Source organism: Ascidiella aspersa, chromosome 5 (genome assembly GCF_963924565.1).
Source record: "Ascidiella aspersa chromosome 5, kaAscAspe10.2, whole genome shotgun sequence".
In the NCBI taxonomy this organism is placed as follows: domain Eukaryota; kingdom Metazoa; phylum Chordata; class Ascidiacea; order Phlebobranchia; family Ascidiidae; genus Ascidiella; species Ascidiella aspersa.
This window is the reverse complement of record NC_139451.1, coordinates 7,053,464-7,074,127: the sequence shown is the minus strand read 5'-3', so window position 1 is coordinate 7,074,127 and position 20,664 is coordinate 7,053,464. Positions and strand designations below refer to the sequence as shown.

At 35.9% G+C, this 20,664-nt stretch overlaps 2 protein-coding genes across 2 annotated transcripts; both read left to right on the top strand.

Annotated features, from left to right (window-relative positions):
* The first annotated feature begins 12,177 nt into the window (after positions 1-12,177).
* On the top strand, positions 12,178-14,244 carry LOC146141664 (uncharacterized). Its single transcript, XM_083390450.1, has 4 exons — positions 12,178-12,183; positions 13,372-13,444; positions 13,686-13,702; positions 13,811-14,244. Exons 1-4 carry the CDS (start codon positions 12,178-12,180, stop codon positions 14,078-14,080), a joined length of 366 nt encoding a protein of 121 aa, XP_083246576.1. The 3' UTR covers positions 14,081-14,244.
* Positions 14,245-18,631: 4,387 nt separating this feature from the next.
* On the top strand, positions 18,632-20,254 carry LOC146141663 (uncharacterized). The gene is made up of 3 exons (XM_083390449.1): positions 18,632-18,637; positions 19,328-19,484; positions 20,136-20,254. Exons 1-3 carry the CDS (start codon positions 18,632-18,634, stop codon positions 20,252-20,254), a joined length of 282 nt encoding a protein of 93 aa, XP_083246575.1.
* Positions 20,255-20,664: the final 410 nt, after the last annotated feature.

Sequence of the window (20,664 nt, the reverse complement as noted above, 5' to 3'; positions counted from 1 at the left end):
ACCTATACACCGATATTTTTATAAGTATTCGACATAGGAAGATTCACTCATATTTTATTGCAGTTTGTATTTCAAATAAACAAAAAACTAAAATAAAAAGTATACACTGCTTGCAAAGAGCTATATCTCACTTTCTAAACATTTATTGATACAACATCAATGTAACCAATAACCATAAATTTTATTTTTTTCATTAGACAAGAAAGAAGACGTAACAATAGCAACAATCAACAAAGGAAACGAACAACGAGGCAATAGTTTAAAGGTACAGTATTGAACATTCACACAAAGAAAGGTTCTTAAACAAATGTTGTAAATAAACTAAATCAATTCCTGATATATTTTCCTGAAAATTTATTATGTGAATTTGAACATTTTACAGTTTAATTATCATGCGATAATCGAAACTTGACAGGCTATAACTTTTTTCCTTTCCCACGATTTTCCTAAAAATTACAGTTAAACTACCCAATACAACACTTAATAACATAACGTTAGTCACTAACTTTTTCGAAGACCTCCCAACGAAAAAAATGCTATATTCGTCGTGCAAAACCTCAGAGAGGAAGCATTGTTTTAGAACAGGGGTGACGAACACGTGGCCCGCAAAAGCATTTTGTGTGGCCCGCGAAGCATTCGGGTCAGTCTTAAAGTTTCTTTGACCCGCTTCTACTCTTTGCGATGCCATATCAAAAGCTGATAGCCAAATTAAATAACGCGTATATCAGCGGTTCTTAACCGGGGGGCGCGCCCCGCTGGCCAAGCAATTCTTCAGGGTGCGCGAGCTTTACTTGATTATTTAATTTTCTTCCGTGATTTTAATGGTCTCGTTTAGGTTAGGCACCTACAGATGTACAAACTCTGTTTTTTCCCAACTTTACCTTTGAAACTGCCCAAAATTGTCGCGCTACGCGCGTAATTTCAATTATCTAATTTTTTTCTTTTTGAGTACAAATTCTCTTTGAGTACCATTGCATGTTTTCTGTCTATATCATTGAAGAAATAACGGCCCTATTTAATTTCAGTTTTGCTAACTAATAGATAACTGATTAAAGCTCCCTTTCGAACTATTTTTGTTCCATATTTTATATATGATAACGGGCTAGCAACAGGGACTCTTTTTTGCGCAAATCTATAACGTTCTTTGTAATATTGCCGTTGTATTGTGTGTCGTAACATCTTTTAAAAAACGAGAACGTAATGTTTAATTTTTGCGCTAGACTTTTTGCGCTCCACATCACTGACTTACAACTTGTGGAGTCAATTTCCTCACAACACGTTTTTCAAAATCAGCCCGATAAAAATCAATGTGTAGAGCACAGCAATTTGTTGTGTGCCCAATGCTTAAAGCCTCCTAAATTGCAATTTAGCCAATTCAAGGAAATCAAACCCAATTTTTTCGTGCTTCGCGCGACCAGCAATACGCTTAACTATTTTCATATTGTCTCAGTGATATAAAAAATGCCGAATTGCTTTTCGTAGGGGGCATAGAAACAAAAGGAGGACGCGGCTAAAAAAAGGTTAAGAACCACTGGCGTATATCATGCAGGGATCGTAGAGTTGTGTAAATCCATACAGTAACCATCAATTCAGGATTCAACTGTTTATTCATTGTTGTGTCATAAAATATACTAATAATAATGAAATTTAACACCATGAGCCTGTTGCTGCTTCAGTACATTGCAGTAGTAACTAGTTAGGTGTAAGCTTAGCTTGCCATTAAACATTTTTTTATGATTTTAACAGGTTTTATAGCATGAGTTAAAAGCTGTGTGGCCCGCTTACTCAGCGGTAACTGACAAAGTGGCCCGCGACAGCAAATAGGTTCGTCACCCCTGTTTTAGAAGATAAGGCAATTCACAATCATTTCAAGAAAGTGATTTCAATCACCCTTTGGAATGAAACTGATCAAATCCCGGGGATTCAGACTGTGGTTTGCCTCATTGGCCGTCTTTCAACGAAATGAAGTACAATTTGTCGTAAAAAACGCATTTTAGCGAAGTGCGTGTATACTATGTTTAGCGCCTAATAAAAATTTATCCTCACCCAAGAATTTGATGAAAATTAGTGTATGGCAAGCAAACACACATTCTAAATGACATTAAGCCTGGTCACTAATTTGACCCATTCACCATTTTCCAACGAAATGACTTTTACGAAGTACAATTTATCGCAAAAAACGCATTTTAGCGAAGTTTAGCGCCCAATAAAAATTTATCCTCACCCAAGAATTTGATGAAAATTGCTGTATGGCAAGCCACTACATTCTAAATGACATTAAGCTTGGTCACTAATTTGACCCATTCACCGTTTACCAACGAAATGACTTTTGCGAAGTACAATTTATCGTAATAAACGCATTTTAGCGAAGTGCGATTAGCAAAGTTTAGCGCCCAATAAAAATTTATCCTCACCCAAGAATTCGATGAAAATCGCTGTATGGCAAGCCAGTACATTCTAAATCACATTAAGCTTGGTCACTAATTTGACCCATTCACCGTTTTCCAACGAAATGACTTTCACGAAGTACAATTTATCGCAATAAACGCATTTTAGCGAAGTGCGATTAGCAAAGTTTTGCGCCCAATAAAAATTTATCCTCACCCAAGAATTTGATGAAAATTGCTGTATGGCAAGCCACTACATTCTAAATGACATTAAGCTGGGTCACTAATTTGACCCATTCACCGTTTTCCAACGAAATGACTTTTTACCAAGTACAATATATCGTAAAAAACGCATTTTAGCGCAGTGCAATTAGCGAAGTTTAGCGCCCAATGAAAATTTATCCGCACCCAAGAATTTGATGAAAATTGCTGTATGGCAAGCCGGGGCATTCTAAATCACATTAAGCTGGGTCGCTAATTTGACCCATTCACCGTTTTCCAACGAAATGACTTTTTACCAAGTACAATATATCGTAAAAAACGCATTTTAGCGAAGTGCGTGTATCTATGTTTAGCGCCTAATAAAAATTTATCCTCACCCAAGAATTTGATGAAAATTAGTGTATGGCAAGCAAACACACATTCTAAATGACATTTAGCCTGGTCACTAATTTGACCCATTCACCATTTTCCAACGAAATGACTTTTTACGAAGTACAATTTATCGCAAAAAACGCATTTTAGCGAAGTTTAGCGCCCAATAAAAATTTATCCTCACCCAAGAATTTGATGAAAATTGCTGTATGGCAAGCCACTACATTCTAAATGACATTAAGCTTGGTCACTAATTTGACCCATTCACCGTTTACCAACGAAATGACTTTTGCGAAGTACAATTTATCGTAATAAACGCATTTTAGCGAAGTGCGATTAGCAAAGTTTAGCGCCCAATAAAAATTTATCCTCACCCAAGAATTCGATGAAAATCGCTGTATGGCAAGCCAGTACATTCTAAATCACATTAAGCTTGGTCACTAATTTGACCCATTCACCGTTTTCCAACGAAATGACTTTCACGAAGTACAATTTATCGCAATAAACGCATTTTAGCGAAGTGCGATTAGCAAAGTTTTGCGCCCAATAAAAATTTATCCTCACCCAAGAATGACATTAAGCTGGGTCACTAATTTGACCCATTCACCGTTTTCCAACGAAATGACTTTTTACCAAGTACAATATATCGTAAAAAACGCATTTTAGCGCAGTGCAATTAGCAAAGTTTAGCGCCCAATGAAAATTTATCCGCACCCAAGAATTTGATGAAAATTGCTGTATGGCAAGCCGGGGCATTCTAAATCACATTAAGCTGGGTCGCTAATTTGACCCATTCACCGTTTTCCAACGAAATGACTTTTTACCAAGTACAATATATCGTAAAAAACGCATTTTAGCGAAGTGCGTGTATCTATGTTTAGCGCCTAATAAAAATTTATCCTCACCCAAGAATTTGATGAAAATCGCTGTATGGCAAGCCAATACATTCTAAATGACATTAAGCTGGGTAACTAATTTGACCCATTCACCGTTTTCCAACGAAATGACTTTTACCAAGTACAATATATCGTAAAAAACGCATTTTGGCGCAGTGCGATTAGCGAAGTTTAGCGCCCAATGAAAATTTATCCCCACCCAAGAATTTGATGAAAATTGCTTGTATGGCAAGCCAGTACATTCTAAATGACATTAAGCTGGGTCACTAATTTGACCCATTCACCGTTTTCCAACGAAATGACTTTTACGAAGTACAATTTATCGTAAAAAACGCATTTTTATCTATGTTTAGCGCCTAATAAAAATTTATCCTCACCCAAGAATTTGATGAAAATCGCTGAATGGCAAGCCAGTACATACTAAATTACATCAAGCCTGGTCACTAATTTGACCCATTCACCGTTTTCCAACGAAATGACTTTTACGAAGTACAATTTATCGCAATAAACGCATTTTAGCGAAGTGCGATTAGCAAAGTTTAGCGCCCAATAAAAATTTATCCTCACCCAAGAATTTGATGAAAATTAGTGTATGGCAAGCAAACAAATTCTAAATGACATTAAGCCTGGTCACTAATTTGACCCATTCACCATTTTCCAACGAAATGATTTTTACGAAGTACAATTTATTGCAATAAACGCATTTTAGCGCAGTGCGTGTATCAAAGTTTAGCGCCCAATAAAAATTTATCCTCACCCAAGAATTCGATGAAAATCGCTGTATGGCAAGCCGGGGCATTCTAAATCACATTAAGCTTGGTCACTAATTTGACCAATCACCGTTTTCCAACGAAATAACTTTTACGAAGTACAATTTATCGCAATAAACGCATTTTAGCGAAGTGCGAATAGCAAAGTTTAGCGCCCAATAAAAATTTATCCTCACCCAAGAATTCAATGACAATCGCTGTATGGCAAGCCAGTACATTCTAAATGACATTAAGCTTGGTCACTAATTTGACCCATTTACCGTTTTCCAACGAAATGACTTTTACCAAGTACAATATATCGTAAAAAACGCATTTTAGCGCAGTGCGATTAGCAAAGTTTAGAGCCCAATAAAAATTTATCCTCACCCAATAATTTGATGAAAATTAGTGTATGGCAAGCAAACACATTCTAAATGTCATTAAGCTTGGTCATTAATTTGACCCATTTACCGTTTTCCAACGAAATAACTTTTACGAAGTACAATTTATCGCAATAAACGCATTTTAGCGAAGTGCGATTAGCAAAGTTTAGCGCCCAATAAAAATTTATCCTCACCCAAGAATTTGATGAAAATTGCTGTATGGCAAGCCACTACATTCTAAATGACATTAAGCTTGGTCACTAATTTGACCCATTCACCGTTTTCCAACGAAATGACTTTTACGAAGTACAATTTATCGTAAAAAACGCATTTTAGCCAAGTGCGTGTATCTATGTTTAGCGCCTAATAACAATTTATCCTCACCCAAGAATTTGATGAAAATCGCTGTATGGCAAGCCAGTACATTCTAAATCACACTGAGCTTGGTCACTAATTTGACCCATTCACCGTTTTCCAACGAAATAACTTTTACGAAGTACAATTTATCGCAATAAACGCATTTTAGCGAAGTGCGATTAGCAAAGTTTAGCGCCCAATAAAAATTTATCCTCACCCAATAATTTGATGAAAATTAGTGTATGGCAAGCAAACACATTCTAAATGACATTAAGCCTGGTCACTAATTTGACCCATTCACCATTTTCCAACGAAATGACTTTTACGAAGTACAATTTATTGCAATAAACGCATTTTAGCGCCCAATAAAAATTTATCCTCACCCAAGAATTTGATGAAAATCGCTGTATGGCAAGCCAATACATTCTAAATCACATTAAGCTTGGTCACTAATTTGACTCATTCACCGTTTTCCAACGAAATGACTTTTACGAATTACAATTTTTCGTAAAAAACGCATTTTGGCGAAGTGCGTGTATCTATGTTTAGCGCCTAATAAAAATTTATCCTCACCCAACAATTTGATGAAAATTAGTGTATGGCAAGCAAACACATTCTAAATGACATTAAGCCTGGTCACTAATTTGACCCATTCACCGTTTTCCAACGAAATGACTTTTACCAAGTACAATTTATCGCAAAAAACGCATTTTAGCGAAGTTTAGCGCCCAATAAAAATTTATCCTCACCCAAGAATTTGATGAAAACCGCTGTATGGCAAGCCAGTACATCCTTATGTCATTAAGGTTGGTCACTAATTTGACCCATTCATCGAAAACATTCAAACTTTTGTAGATTTAACTATTTGTATTTATATTTGTGATACCTTATTGTAACGTCATAAGATTACAAAGCCTTATGTGACGTCATAGAGGCCCAATGCACTTTGCTTAATTTTAAACGTTTGCCAAGTGATGAGTCAGCCACACCTTCAGTTAGTTATCAACGCATAACAGTGTATTGTGGCATTATGGTGAAAAATAAAGTTTGTGTTATTTAGGCATGTTATTGTACGGTATACCACAATCACGTGTATATTAAGATCATTTTTGGTTGTTTTGCAACAACTTACAAACAAGTCGAAGTAAATTTAAAAAAAAATGCTGATGTTAATACCGTAACAGATTTTGTCATTTGGTTATAAGCCTTGACATAGTGTAAAGAATTGGTATGTTGTGCATTTTTGTTAATACCTGGAATTATGTTTAATGTACACGGCAGCCGCTGAATGCAGTAGACAGTGGTAAACGTAAGCTTTAAGATGCTTTACAACAAATAATAGTTTTTCAGCGTCATTATTAAAAATAAATTTTAAGCAAACACATTGATGTAGACGTGCAGGCTATTAGTGTATTATTTGTGCACAAAGTTTGAGTTATTGATTTTGAAAAGCACGAAACAGCGACAGTACTGTTGGCCCTTTTTCTTGGGTTTTTGTGATATTCGGGTTACTGGTTCTACAAAATTTTAAAAATGTTTGAAGGGCTTGTTTAAGGTAAAACTGCTGATATACCTTTAGGCCTTTGGTAAAATGGAAATAAAGCAAAAATCATCAAACAGGCCCTATGGAAAAGTTTTAATACCGTATATGCAACTAAATACTTTTTGTTTTGTTTTGTTTTAGTCTTGATTCTAAGAATTTAAGCAATTTTGATTGTTTTCATATTTTCTATAAAACCGTTGACGTCGGCGCTTGTAAGCGTGAGTACTTACACGACAGGTCTTTATTTGACAAAGTACAGTAAGTATATCTACAGGGAAAAAGCGTTTGATTATTTTAACTTGATTCCGCTGTTGACTGTGGGACACCTTAGTGTTTAAAAGTTTCTTTAGTGTGTTTTGCAGGTCAGTAGGTGATCTTTAGACGCAAGGAGAGTGTTCGAGGGCATCGGACGAGGACGAAGAAGTACATTCCAGGTGTGAGCGGGAAGCAGACGGCCTACCTTCGCCCTTAGCCGTCCGGGCTGCCTTCGGTGCTTCTGGTGACGGACAGCAATGGCCGGAACATCGTTTATCCGCAGGTGAATGAACCTTATTTATACTTCCGCTGCATCTATTTATGTGTCCTGCGAAACTTTAAGTAGTCGATTTAAATGACCGTAGCATGTTTTTGTATGTGACGGTGTCATTGACATTTTTGACTTTGTATTACGGTATACTATAATTAAAATTACAAATTGCACTGTGCGAATGAATGTTAACCAGTGACCTACAACTAATTTTCAATATATTTTATAAGCATTGACCCACAGGCCACAGGACTGCAATTCAGCAGTTTTTGTTCTTTCTAAACCCTTTTATAAAGTCATATGTCATTTATTTTGGTACTTATTCTTGTAACATAAAATTAAATGATTTATAATAAGACAAATATTAATTTACCACTTGCTTCAGGTGCTTAGGTTGGGTGGCTTTTTATATCTTTTTGACCTTTACACGATTACAATATAGCTGTTTTATTATTATCCAGGTGGTGAAGTGCGCGAGCGAGGTGTGTTCTCTCTGTCTGCGATTTCGATCCCAGGCGGGGAGATCGACCATGGTGCGATCGAGCTGGCTGATGGGACGCGGTTCGAGAACGTGAGCTACATCGTTATTGCACTTGGCACCAACGACTTCAAGGAGGTGGTGGGACAACGACATCGGTGCCATGTGTGAGAACATCATCGATGTATGTCGGGAGTGTTACCCCGGTTCCGAGCTATGCAAAACCTTAAAGCCAGTATATAAAAAAATATTTTTATTAAAGTTTGTTATTGCTCTACATCTACACTTTAACACAATTTATAGTTTCTTTGGTCAAACCAATATTTTTTAGCCCCTTTTCAATCATATTATTTTTTAGATCGTACTCGCCGAGATCCTCCCGCAGATCGGACCTCCTGTTGCTGTCGTCGAAGCGGCCAACAGCGTTCTTTGGAACGTTGCTTGTCGTGAGAAACTTTCGTTTCTTCACTTCGACATCGGCAACGGGGAGAAGATGTGGAGTGATGATGTTCACCTCTCTGATGCTGGTCTACGGAGGTACATGGCCAACATCGAGAAGCACATAGGCGCGCTCATCCAGCCTCGTGTGGTTCAGGAGAGGAAAGCCATTCGCCGCAGCGATGTTGGTATGTTTCGAAGATATTTAGACTGTTGCCAATGGTAAAGCAAAAAATCCATGATTTAAAAATAAACTTCTTCATTGCGTTTTTGTACATAAAGAAAAAATAGTGCAAATATCCCAATTATTAGCTTAAAAGTAACTAAATCCAAATATTTAATTATTGGTAGACATTCCATCAACATCAGCTGCGTGCATCCCCGCGGTGGCACCACGGTCAAGAAGAGGGAAGTCCAAACGAGGGTTCCGGCCCCTCTACTCGCTCGGGAGTGCGCAGACTACGAGGACGACAAGACACCAGGAGCACCACACCACAGCTCGTCCGCTGCCAGGTTCTAGTAATACTTGCCTAGCAGTAGACTACCATCCAACACTTCCTCGTGTATCGTATGCTGCCAAGGTAACTCGTGGGGCCTTTCCGGCATCGGTTGTGGTTGCGGTTGGGCTCAAGGGGGGCTCAGTTGGGGCTAAACCAGGGGCTTTAAAGCCGCCCTATACTTCACCTTCTGTGAAGTCTGTTGGGCCAAAGGGGGGTTCAGATGGGGCTAAACCAGGAGCTTCAAAGCCGCCCAATACTTCACCTTCTGTGAAGTCTGTTGGGCCAAAGGGGGGTGTTCAGTTGGGGCTAAACCAGGGGCTTTAAAGCCTCCCAATACTTCACCTTCTGTGAAGTCGGTTGGGCCAAAGGGGGGTTCAGTTGGGGATAAATCAGGGGCTTCAAAGCCTCCCAATACTTCACCTTCTGTGAAGTCTGTTGGGCCAAAGGCGGGTTCAGATGGGGCTAAACCAGGGGCTTCAAAGCCGCCCAATACTTCACCTTCTGTGAAGTCTGTTGGGCCAAAGGGGGGTTCAGTTGGGGCTAAACCAGGGGCTTCAAAGCCTCCCAATACTTCACCTTCTGTGAAGTCTGTTGGGCCAAAGGGGGGTTCAGTTGGGGCTAAAACAGGGGCTTTAAAGCATCCCAATACTTCACCTTCTGTGAAGTCTGTTGGGCCAAAGGGGGGTTCAGTTGGGGCTAAACCAGGTGCTTTAAAGCCCCCCAATACTTCACCTTCTGTGAAGTCTGTTGGGCCAAAGGGGGGTTCAGATAGTGCTAAACCAGGGGCTTCAAAGCCGCCCAATACTTCACAGAAAGTCGGTTGGGCCAAAGGGGGGTTCAGTTGGGGCTAAACCAGGGGCTTTAAAGCATCCCAATACTTCACCTTCTGTGAAGTCTGTTGGGCCAAAGGGGGGTTCAGATGGGGCTAAACCAGGGGCTTCAAAGCCCCCCAATACTTCAAATGCTGTGAAGTCGGTTGGGTCAAAAACGGGTAGTTATTCAAAAGCTCGCCATTTTTTTATTGGTTCAACAGACAACTTGAAATATGTCTTAATTCGGATCAATATCTTTTTAATTCAATTGAAAAAACGGAGTCCCCTAATAATATATATTATGATCCAATTGTTTGTCAAAAAGTAATTAAAATTATCCTTTGTCGAATTTGTTCAACCTCAAAACTTTTGCTTGGAGATCTGTCACGTCATATTGTTAAAGGCAAATCCAACCAGGATCAAACTAATTGGTATATGACTTACAAAGCAAAATGTAAAATTTTAAAGCAATCAAAGTTTCAAACAATTTTGCAAAATAACTCAACCCAAGGTGTTATCGAAAGTCACTTTGGGGATATGAAGCAAAATTATTTAAGTAAAAAAAGAATGGCTAGAATTGATGATTTTGTTGTTAACTATCATGCTGCTATTAAAATCCAAGAAAAAATGTTTGCTGATTCTGCATTATTTGATTTGAAAAATCTAAAAAGCAAACAGTTGGTTAAATTGCTTGATGAATCTTCTAATTCTACTCCTGTTGTCCAATCTAAATTTAAAAAAGGTAAATCAAATCATAAAGGTTACTATTCATCGGCTAAATGCTCTAGAAAGCTTCATTACAAAAATCCAGAGACTTTTGATGTTGACTGCTCCAAGCAAAACCTAATACTAACTCCTGCCATGAAAAGTTTTACATTTTTACCTGAACAAGATAAAATTCAGAATTTATTTGAACCACTTTGAAATTTCATTTGGCGCCAATGCAACCTAAAAAAATGCATTTGCGATAAAGCTCTGGTAACTAGCAACATGCAATCAATGTCATGGTTTGACTTGTGTACCCTTTGCACAAATCCAATTGGTAAAACATATCGCGCCCTTTTGGCAACTGGATGTCATAAGACTACGTTTGGTTGGTTAACAGATAAAGTGGTGGATTGTTATGTATTAAGAACTGTTAATATGTGTAATTCTTCATTGAATTCTGAAGACTTTGGTTGTTTAGATATCATTATAGTTGGACAAATTTTAATTGGAAAAACATACAAAAATTTAAAAACGCTGTTCAAGCCAATTTTAAAAAAACATACAGAAATTCGCAATCATGTATTTTTCCCAGTATTAGTCCAGAAACATTTCAGAGTATTGTGGTTTAATAAGAATAAATGTACACTGACGTTGTATGATTCTGGTAATTTTAATTTGAAGTCTTTAGAGTCAAATATAAAAGCACATTTGACACCTGTTATTCAACAATTTTTTGAAGGTAATATTTTATTTAACATTGGAAATGGTGTAGTCCAAACCGATTTTAGTAGTTGTGGTGTTTGTGTTTGTTTTGTGGTTGACTCTATTTGCTGTGATTTCATGGACAAAAGTAAAACTAATTTTGATTCAAAAATATTTCGAAGGTGGATGTTATTGCGCTCGTACAAGATTCTGTAAGGTGTGATAAAAGAATATATGATTATATTGATTCTCGTAATAAGGATGCAATTGGAATTGGTCTCCCCAACTTTGCTAATAATTGCTGGCTTAATTCATTTTTACAGGCTGTTAAAAGTATTGTTTCAAAGACACATAATAAAAACCTTGGTAACATTACAACCAGTGAAAAATTTGCCTCATTTATTTGTCTTTTAGCGGATAAAATTTTGGATGTAGTAAAATTGAAAAGTTTGTATGAAGTGATTTGTATTGATTTACAGATAACACCTCATATACACTATGATGTTAGTGAGTTTATGTTTTTGTTTAATTTGTCTTCTATTTTAGAAATGTGTGGTTTAACTAGTTTGTTCAAGTTACAAATAAATGCAAATTGTAAAGATTGTCAACACAGGGTAACTTCAACATCATCTGACTTGTCATTGTATATGCTGCCTATGTATGAAGGTATTGTCGAAAACGCAAAGCTTAGCAGTTATGTTGAATGTGAAAATGTTAATAATTTGATCTGTTGTGATAGAAACAAATACTTGGATATTCAAGTTTTGTTATTAAAAAGTCCAGATGTGATTTGTATTAACCTCTGTAGAAATACAGGTAATGGCTACAATAAATGTTTGAGAAAAGTGATACCTGATAAATGTCTTACATTTAAATTTAACGGGGAATATGTTGGTTTCAAATTGGCGTCTATAATTGTTCACTTGGGAAGTACGGTAAATGTTGGTCATTACTTATACTTTCGATGGTAATATGGTAGTCGAATATAATGATGAAAATGTTATTTTAAGTAGTTGGCCCCAGATCATGGATACTGTTTTAAAAAACAGTATTTATTTTATAAGAAAAGTGTAAATAAAGAAAAAAATATTGCAACTCAAGACAATGACTGTTTGGAGAGGGTCCCTAGCCCTGGATCTCTTAAAACCCATGATAAATGCAATTCTTCATCTGATGAATCTTGTGTTATAAAACAAACAGTTGTTAAGTGAAGGCGACGCATTCATCCGGACCTAATAAATTATAAAACGGAAAAAGTCACTCTGTCTAGGTGTATTGAATATTCTTTGGAAAGAAATGCTTTGGATTGTTTTCAGAGGAAAATAATTTTAGATTTGGAAAAAAATTTTGTTGATGTTTGTAACCGTATTAAAGATATTATTTTAAAACCACAGTCAACTGCAGTAACAATTCCAGAATGTTGTTGACACTTGCTTTTCATAGAAGGCCGCCGTTGCTTATTTTAATTTAACTTTAACATTGGACAATAGCTATTTGAATCCTGACCAAAGAACAGTTCTGTGGAAATTTATTCAAAGCAAACTTTTAAATCATAAATTTCGGGCAACAAAATATCCAGATGGAGAATTGATTAATGAAACATTTGCCGGAATAGAATTTAAGATAGAAAAAAATGAAGAAAAATCTTATTGTGAATGTGTTAAGGCACTCAATAATTTGGATGTTAATGGATATTTTTGGAAGGTCATAAGTCATGAGTCAGTTATATTTTTTGAAATGCTTTCTAGAAACATTACTTATGTAGATGCTTCTAAAAGGTTAGGGTATCAATCAAACACATACTAGTGAAGGCTTTTCAGTGGAACAAGGCATATTATAAAACATATATATATATATATATATTATAACGTTACCTATTTTGAATGGAACAAATACATACAAATAATTGAGTTGTCCTTTACCCTAAAGACTAACCACTAAACACTCTTGTTGTTTTTTTAGATTCATTGACAAATTGTTAGTGTCATAACAATTAAACGCAACTTGTTGAACTTCTTGATGTGAATCTTGTGTTACTAGTTTTCAGTTTGATGTCCACTATTGACCAGCAACTAATTTATATAAGTGGCTAAAAGTTTTTGCAAAAAGATTGATTAAGGGTGGAATTCATAAACTCGGATCATGGATCAGGGGCGGCATTATGAACAGTTCCTCGCTCGCTAAGTTACCGAGCTCGTTTTAGCGAGCGAGAATCTCGCAAACGCATTTGGTATTACGAAAATGTGATTCAGTTTATTTAATTTTTTTATTTATTTTTAATCTTTATTGACTATATAGGTTAATTCATGCAACATATCTGGCATAAACCGTACTGTTGAACAAGTAGAGCACAAGTGGTGGGATTTAAAAAGCAGGGTGTCAACAAAGCTATGCATTATAAAATTGTTGAATTGATTGGCCAACAAGCTGTTTATGGAGTATAAAGGGTGCATCATCACTTGAAAGTGGGCAGAGTTAAGTGATTTTTTTTTGTGAAAGCAATTTTACTTTACATTGCATGACTAATATGTATTGCTATATTTTAGAAGTGCATGAAAGAAGTCCGGATCAAAAACTAGAATAACCAGTCATAATTTCTGAATCCAACTTAGATAATAGTTTGTTTGATATTTTTGAACCACAAAGTTCCTCATCGTTTTGCACAGAAAGTTCATCTTCACAACTTAAAGTAAAGCGACCTAGAAGTAATCAAGAAAATGAAAGTTTATTATTTCACATTGTTCAACAACCAATAAGTCCGGCATCATCTTGTGATGCAACAACACCGCAACAAAAATCCAAACGTCGTCGAATGAGTCAAGAAAACGAAATAGTTGTTGTACAAAAAGAAATTTTATTCCAGGTCACCAACATTGCTGTGATACAACAACAGCAGTTAGACCAAATGGTAATAGCAAACTCTTTGAAGCGTGAGAAATTACACCATAAAATTAAACGTGATGATGTTAAAATAAGTTCTAGTCAACCTTTTACAGTTGAAGACTGACTGATTGTATGTATTCGTTTTGTTTATTGTACCCTTTTTTGTTTACTCTGTATCAGGATTACTTTATTCTTATGCACACATTTTTAGTATTATTTTCTATTTCCTATTTCATTCACTGTTCACGTGATACACCACTGTTCTTTCATTATTTTTTTCAACAAAAAACACAAAATAATATTTCAGATTGTTTTATTTTAATGAAGATAAAACGACTTTAGTGAAATGTAGATATAATTGAGTCTCTAACTGTGGTGCCTTGCAAGTCAGTTTCTGTTCCTGTAGTACTATCCAACAGTGGTTCGATGTCAGCATTAATTGTAAGAGATTGAAGAAGAGGTACATTTTGCAAGCGACATATATTATGAAGAATAAAACAGCACATGGTGATTTTACTAACTTTGAGGGGTGTATAACAGTCTTCCTCCTGTATGGTCAATGATTGTCCACCTTTGTTTTAAAACACCAAAAGCCCTGCACAACAAAGTTTTAATGAAAATGATTGCTTATTACGTTATTGGCTAAATTAATTATAACAACATACTTTTCCACAATTGACCGAGTATGTTTGTGTGCCCTGTTGTACTTTTGCTCTGATGAGGTTCTCGGGTGACCAATTGGGGTCATTAACCAAGGTTTTAAAGGATAACCACTGTCACCCAAAAGAATGTCATTTTGATATTTTCCACTTTCAAAGCGTGTTCATACAAATTTGATTGCCGGAGAATAAATGAATCATGACATGAGCCAGGCCACTTGCATACCACATCCAAAAATACCATGTTTGCATCACAGCCTGTGGAGAGTAGTAAGGGTAAATAACAGTTAATCACCATAACACTTTAGTTTTTTGGTTGCAAATTATACATGCCTGGACATTAATTGAATGAAATCCCTTTCTATTGACATAAAGGTGCTCATCATCACTAGGAGCAATTATGGGAATATGTGTTCCATCAATTGCCCCTAAAACACCAGGAAAGTGAGCCATAGCATAAAATTGCTGTTTTGTTAACCTTGATGATTCATTCCCCTTCTGGCATGTTTATAAAAATATGATGTTTTGAAATTAAACTGTCCTTAAATCGGCTCAGTACAACACTAACAGTGGGTTGTGAAACATTAATATTATCTTTAGTTGAATTTTGAAAGCTGCCAGATGCGAGTAGTTTTAGTGATATTAAAACTTGTTGTTCCACAGTAAGACTTCGTCTAGGAGATGGCATAAGTCCTTTATGACTGCCTTCGGCATGCGGTATTCAGATATCAATTCTAAATCTGTCATCCCATTGGGTCTCGTCGTAATCTTTTACGTCTTTCTAAACGCCTCAAAGCAATAAATGCAGCCATTTTCAATTTCGTTCACAGATGTCACGTTTTCAGAACAGAAATTAGGCGTTACCGAGAGTGGTCTGAGCCGCTCGTTAGTTAGCGAGGAGTTTAGCGAGATTTGGTTAACGAGAAGTGGGTTCGTAATACCAAAAGTCGACTTAACGAGCTCGCTTAACTTAGCGATGTGTTCATAATGCCGCCCCAGTTTACCTTGATCCGGGATCAATATTTCAGTTTTTTGATCCGAGATGCATTTTGATCCATGATTTTGATCCGAGAAAGTAGGTGGTTCAGCCATTTAGAAAAGTCATTTTTAATAAATACCACGCTATACATCATCCACTTTGCATCCTGTGGGGCATGATTACGATTTCGCTAATATTTTTTTAATTAAAATATAATATTATAAAGCCGGATACCATAACTTTCTCCTCGGCGGTTGCGATGAACGCTGTTCTGAGTCATTGTAAAAGTACAGTATATGCTGAAAAGAAAGGTTTCGTTGCCTTCGAATTATTTTGCGTCCATAACTAGCCAACTCATTACCAGTTATAATTGCGACGATCTTTCTTTACAATCTGGCTAAGCCTAAAGATGAAATGCAAGAGAAATCACCACCAGGTCCACCATCCATTAAGGAAGAAATGACAGTCGTTGTTGAAGGAGAGGGCGGGCAGCCGGGCACATTGCTGGAGATCGCTATCGCCAGCAGATTGCGCAAAACTCATTTTCAGAAAACGTTTTTTTTTTAACAGCAAGAGTAGAAAAGACAAAAATGCTATAACTAGTACCGGTATTCAGATAAAGATTTGCGAATCAGTAATATTTTCATTTCATTTCTTTGTCTTTTTATTCGTGTTATTGTCTTTACCACTCGTGCTGTTCTTTTTTCCATTTATGTTGTTGTCTTCTGTCATTTATTTTGTCAACCAATAATTACTTTTTGTTGTGAATTAAAAATATATTATTTACGGTTGTTTTGTTGTTTTATTACACAGCTCCAATAAATATTTCCCAGAAACATTTCTGCTTGTTGGATTATTGAGGCCCCACTTGCCTTCAGGTTCTTCCACAGCTGCCACAAATGCTTGGCATCTCGCTTTTGCCGTGTTGTTATGCAATTATATCATTTTGACAATTCAATCCGAAACCATGCTCAACCGCGTTTTTACGAACGCTAGAGACCGCGTCTGTCTTTTTGTTTTCTATGCTTAATTAGGCCGATTAAACAATTTTTGCCAAAATTATTTGTTTTTATTCATTTTAAAAGCTACTAAATTACTTTATCTTTGTATTGCCGTGTGCAGACGACTTTTAGCTGTCAATATAACCTCGGCAACTACTTTTGAAACCACCCGACCGTGAAATTTAAGTTATAAAGCATCATCGCTGTAGCGAAAATGCATCACGAATCACGAAACTGATCCAGGATCAGTTGATCCGAGTTTGTGGAATAAACCCAGCTCAGGATTGTAAATCTCGGGTTTGATCCGAGTTCATGAATTCGACCCTAAGTCATATCGACAATTAGGTTGAATTTGATTAATAATTTTAAATATTTCAAGTATTAAACTTTTTTTGTAAGTTTACTTCACTTTGTAGATGAAAAACTTTGCTATTTGACTGTTTTTTTTACTTGAAATGAAAAACTTTAAAAGTTGACCAATAAACTTTAATTTCAATGTCTTGACTTGGAATTGACTACTATGGCTTTATGTGAACTAGACCTGATTTTACCGATGACTTGCACTTCGACTTTTTGTTGAAAACGACTTAACTTGGACTTTTTTGTAAATACTTGTTAACGAAACTGCAAATGTTAGTCAACATACTAAACGGTAAACCAATAGAGATTTGAACTTATATTCCTAAATACTACCAGTTATTTTTTCCCATGTTCCGATAATGCCTATGAACATGTGGTTTTTACTCTGGTTAAAAGGAAAAACCTGAACAAAGGGCAACTCCTTGACGTGGAGTTCAGGCTTAATACCAAGTTTGCCCGGCATTGTTGATTCACTTGCAAGTTGCAATATTCATTAAAATATTTCGTTGGAAAACGGTTAATGGTTCAAATTAGTGACCAAGCTTAATGTGATTTAGAATGTACTGGCTTGCCATACAGCAATTTTCATCAAATTCTTGGGTGAGGATAATTTTTTATTAGGCGCTAAACATAGACACGCACTTCGCTAAAATGCGTTTATTGCAATAAATTGTTCTTCATTTCGTTGAAAGACGGCCAATGAGGCAAACCACAGTCTGAATCCCCGCTAATCGCACTTCGCTAAAATGCGTTTATTGCGATAAATTGTACTTCGTAACAGTCATTTCGTTGGAAAATGGTGAATGGGTCAAATTAGTGACCAAGCTTAATGTGATTTAGAATGTATTTGCTTGCCATACTCTAATTTTCACCAAATTCGTGGGTGAGGATAAATTTTTATTGGGCGCTGCTAAACTTTGCTAATCGCACTTCGCTAAAATGCGTTTTTTACGATAAATTGTACTTCATTTCGTTGAAAGTCGGCCAATGAGGCAAACCACAGTCTGAATCCCCGGGATTTGATCAGTTTCATTCCAAAGGGCACTTTCTTGAAATGATTGTGAATTGCCTTATCTTCTAAAACAATGCTTCCTCTCTGAGGTTTTGCACGAAGAATATAGCATTTTTTTCGTTGAGAGGTCTTCGAAAAAGTTACTTTTTCTGCAAAAATCTGAATGGCATAAGTTATTAACTAACGTTATGTTATTAAGTGTTGTATTGGGTAGTTTAACTGTAATTTTTAGGAAAATCGTGGGAAAGGAAAAAAGTCATAGCCTGTCAAGTTTCGATTATCGCATGATAATTAAACTGTAAATGTTCAAATTCACATAATAAATTTTCAGGAAAATTGATTTAGTTTATTTACAACATTTGTTTAAGAACCTTTCTTTGTGTGAATGTTCAATACTGTACCTTTAAACTATTGCCTCGTTGTTCGTTTCCTTTGTTGCTATTGTTACGTCTTTAAAAGCCCCAAGGTATATGTCAACCTTTCTTGTCTAATGAAAAAAATAAAATTTATGGTTATTGGTTAAACTGATGTATCAATAAATGTTGAGAAAGTGAGATATAGCTCTTTGCAAGCAGTATACTTTTTATTTTAGTTTTTTTGTTTATTGGCAATGCAAACTGCAATAAAATATGAGTGAATCTTCCTATGTCGAATACTTATAAAAATGTCGGTGTTAAGGTTTACTGATAAGCGTTTATAAAACTCGCTATTAAATTTTCTTGAATATGTTTTTTTCGTTCTTAGATTGGCAATAAACAATTTGGTGGTAAACGGGTTGAAAAATTAAAAAAAAAATACCAAAAATTATTTCGCCGAAATGACAATGGTTAAAGAATAATTTTGTAAGTCTTGTATATTAGTGGCTCTGTAAGGGACTCCGGCCATAAGATTTTAAACAACATTAATCTCGGATAAAACACAATTTAGTAAAAGACCAAAATAGGTCCAATACCTAATAAGTTTTAGTAGTGTCTAAATCAGAATAATAATAATAATAATACTCAATTTCAACCCAAACACAATCTTCATCCCCACCCATTAACTGTCCCTAATCCCAAACAGAGCCAAAACGCCCCGTTCAAACTAGGGCTATGTTGGAAACCAAAGCGGCCAATGCTAGACAAGTGTCCCCCAATCGTCCTATACCCTCTCCCTACAGTGTTAGGCATTATTGTGTGCATTTAGGCCTTATTCCGATGAATTGGTTTAGGTCTTATTTAGACAATTTTAGATGTTGTTCTGTCTTCAATAAAAATACTAAACCCATAATATTTGATGATTTTAATACTAAGGATTTTGTTAATTTGTAGGTCCTATTGTGTGTTTCCTTTTTAAGTGTAAATGTTGTTTCTTTTCATAGGACCTTAAAGCTCTTGCAAGAAAGGTAGAAGTGCGATGTTTGAGAACTTTTATGACAAAGGATCTAGCAGAAAAATTTTCCTGGTCTGGGCTCGGAAATGGGAGAAAGGCTGTGAAAGTCTCATTTAAACAGCACCAACTCTATTTAATGTTTCATGGTAAGCAATGTCTATAAAATTATTCATTCTACTTAGACAAATAATGCTCTACTGGCGGAATATTTTAATTCAATTTTTACAAAAATTTCTTGACTGATTGTGTATTGTGACAAAGCTTTGCTTTTTAATGGTTAGCAAGGTTTATTAATACACTACTAATCACTTTGGTATTCCTGGCAAAGTTAGTTTTAAAGTGTTACACCTTTAAAAGAACAAATAGTTAAATTGGCTAGTTGTTTTAAAATAATTGTTAAACTACCTATCATACTGTTGCCCGCTAATAGGTGGTTGCTAAGTTAATTGTCCTACGATAACTTCCACGTACAATTATAGTAGTAGTCGGATAGTTAAATAAGAGTAGCTTAACTGTACACACACCCACATGTATACTAGCAACATATGATACCATATAACCAATTGATTTTTCTTGTAGTTCCAATAAATGGTCGTCTGTTTATACACCTTATGTCAAACTCAATTTAACAATTCACCTCTATAAAAGTTAGCTTATAATAAAGTGACTAAAAATAATTTAAAAATTGTTACGTTGCACTAGTATTTTTTTATGCAATAAGTTTTTTAAGTATTACAGACTAAAGTGAAAAAAAAAATTATTACGTTTTACTCTTGCGTTGTTTAGAATTGTTGCAGTTCACTGCCCACATGAGAGTACTAAATATGAAGAGATTTCCCTTGCAATTAAAAGAGTATTCAACGGTGTTAGGAATTGGGATGGTGGCCGACAACTTCGCGCTACTGACCAACATTGAGTGTTTATTGTGTATCAATAAAACCAACTGTGCTAAAGTGATTTTTGTGGCAAAGTGTAGAAGTTTGTGAGATAAGTAGTGTTAGAATATTACAAGAACCACACTTGATCACACAGGAATCAAGTAAGAAGTTTTATGTGTGGCGCATATATGGGCCCATGTAACATTTGAAACATATACGCCCGATATATAAGCAGGAATAACTTAATAATGTGGTACTTGGGCCATATGTTTCTAGTAGATAATCAATCATAAATGAAGTAAGGGCCCAAGATTAATTTTTGACTGGGAAACGGAGAAAACGTTAACTGCAGACTCTAGTCCAATGTTTCTTTTATTACATAAGATCAGTAAGTAGCGTTACAATAGCAATAGCAATGAGTGAATATACACTGTATAGTGACGTCGTA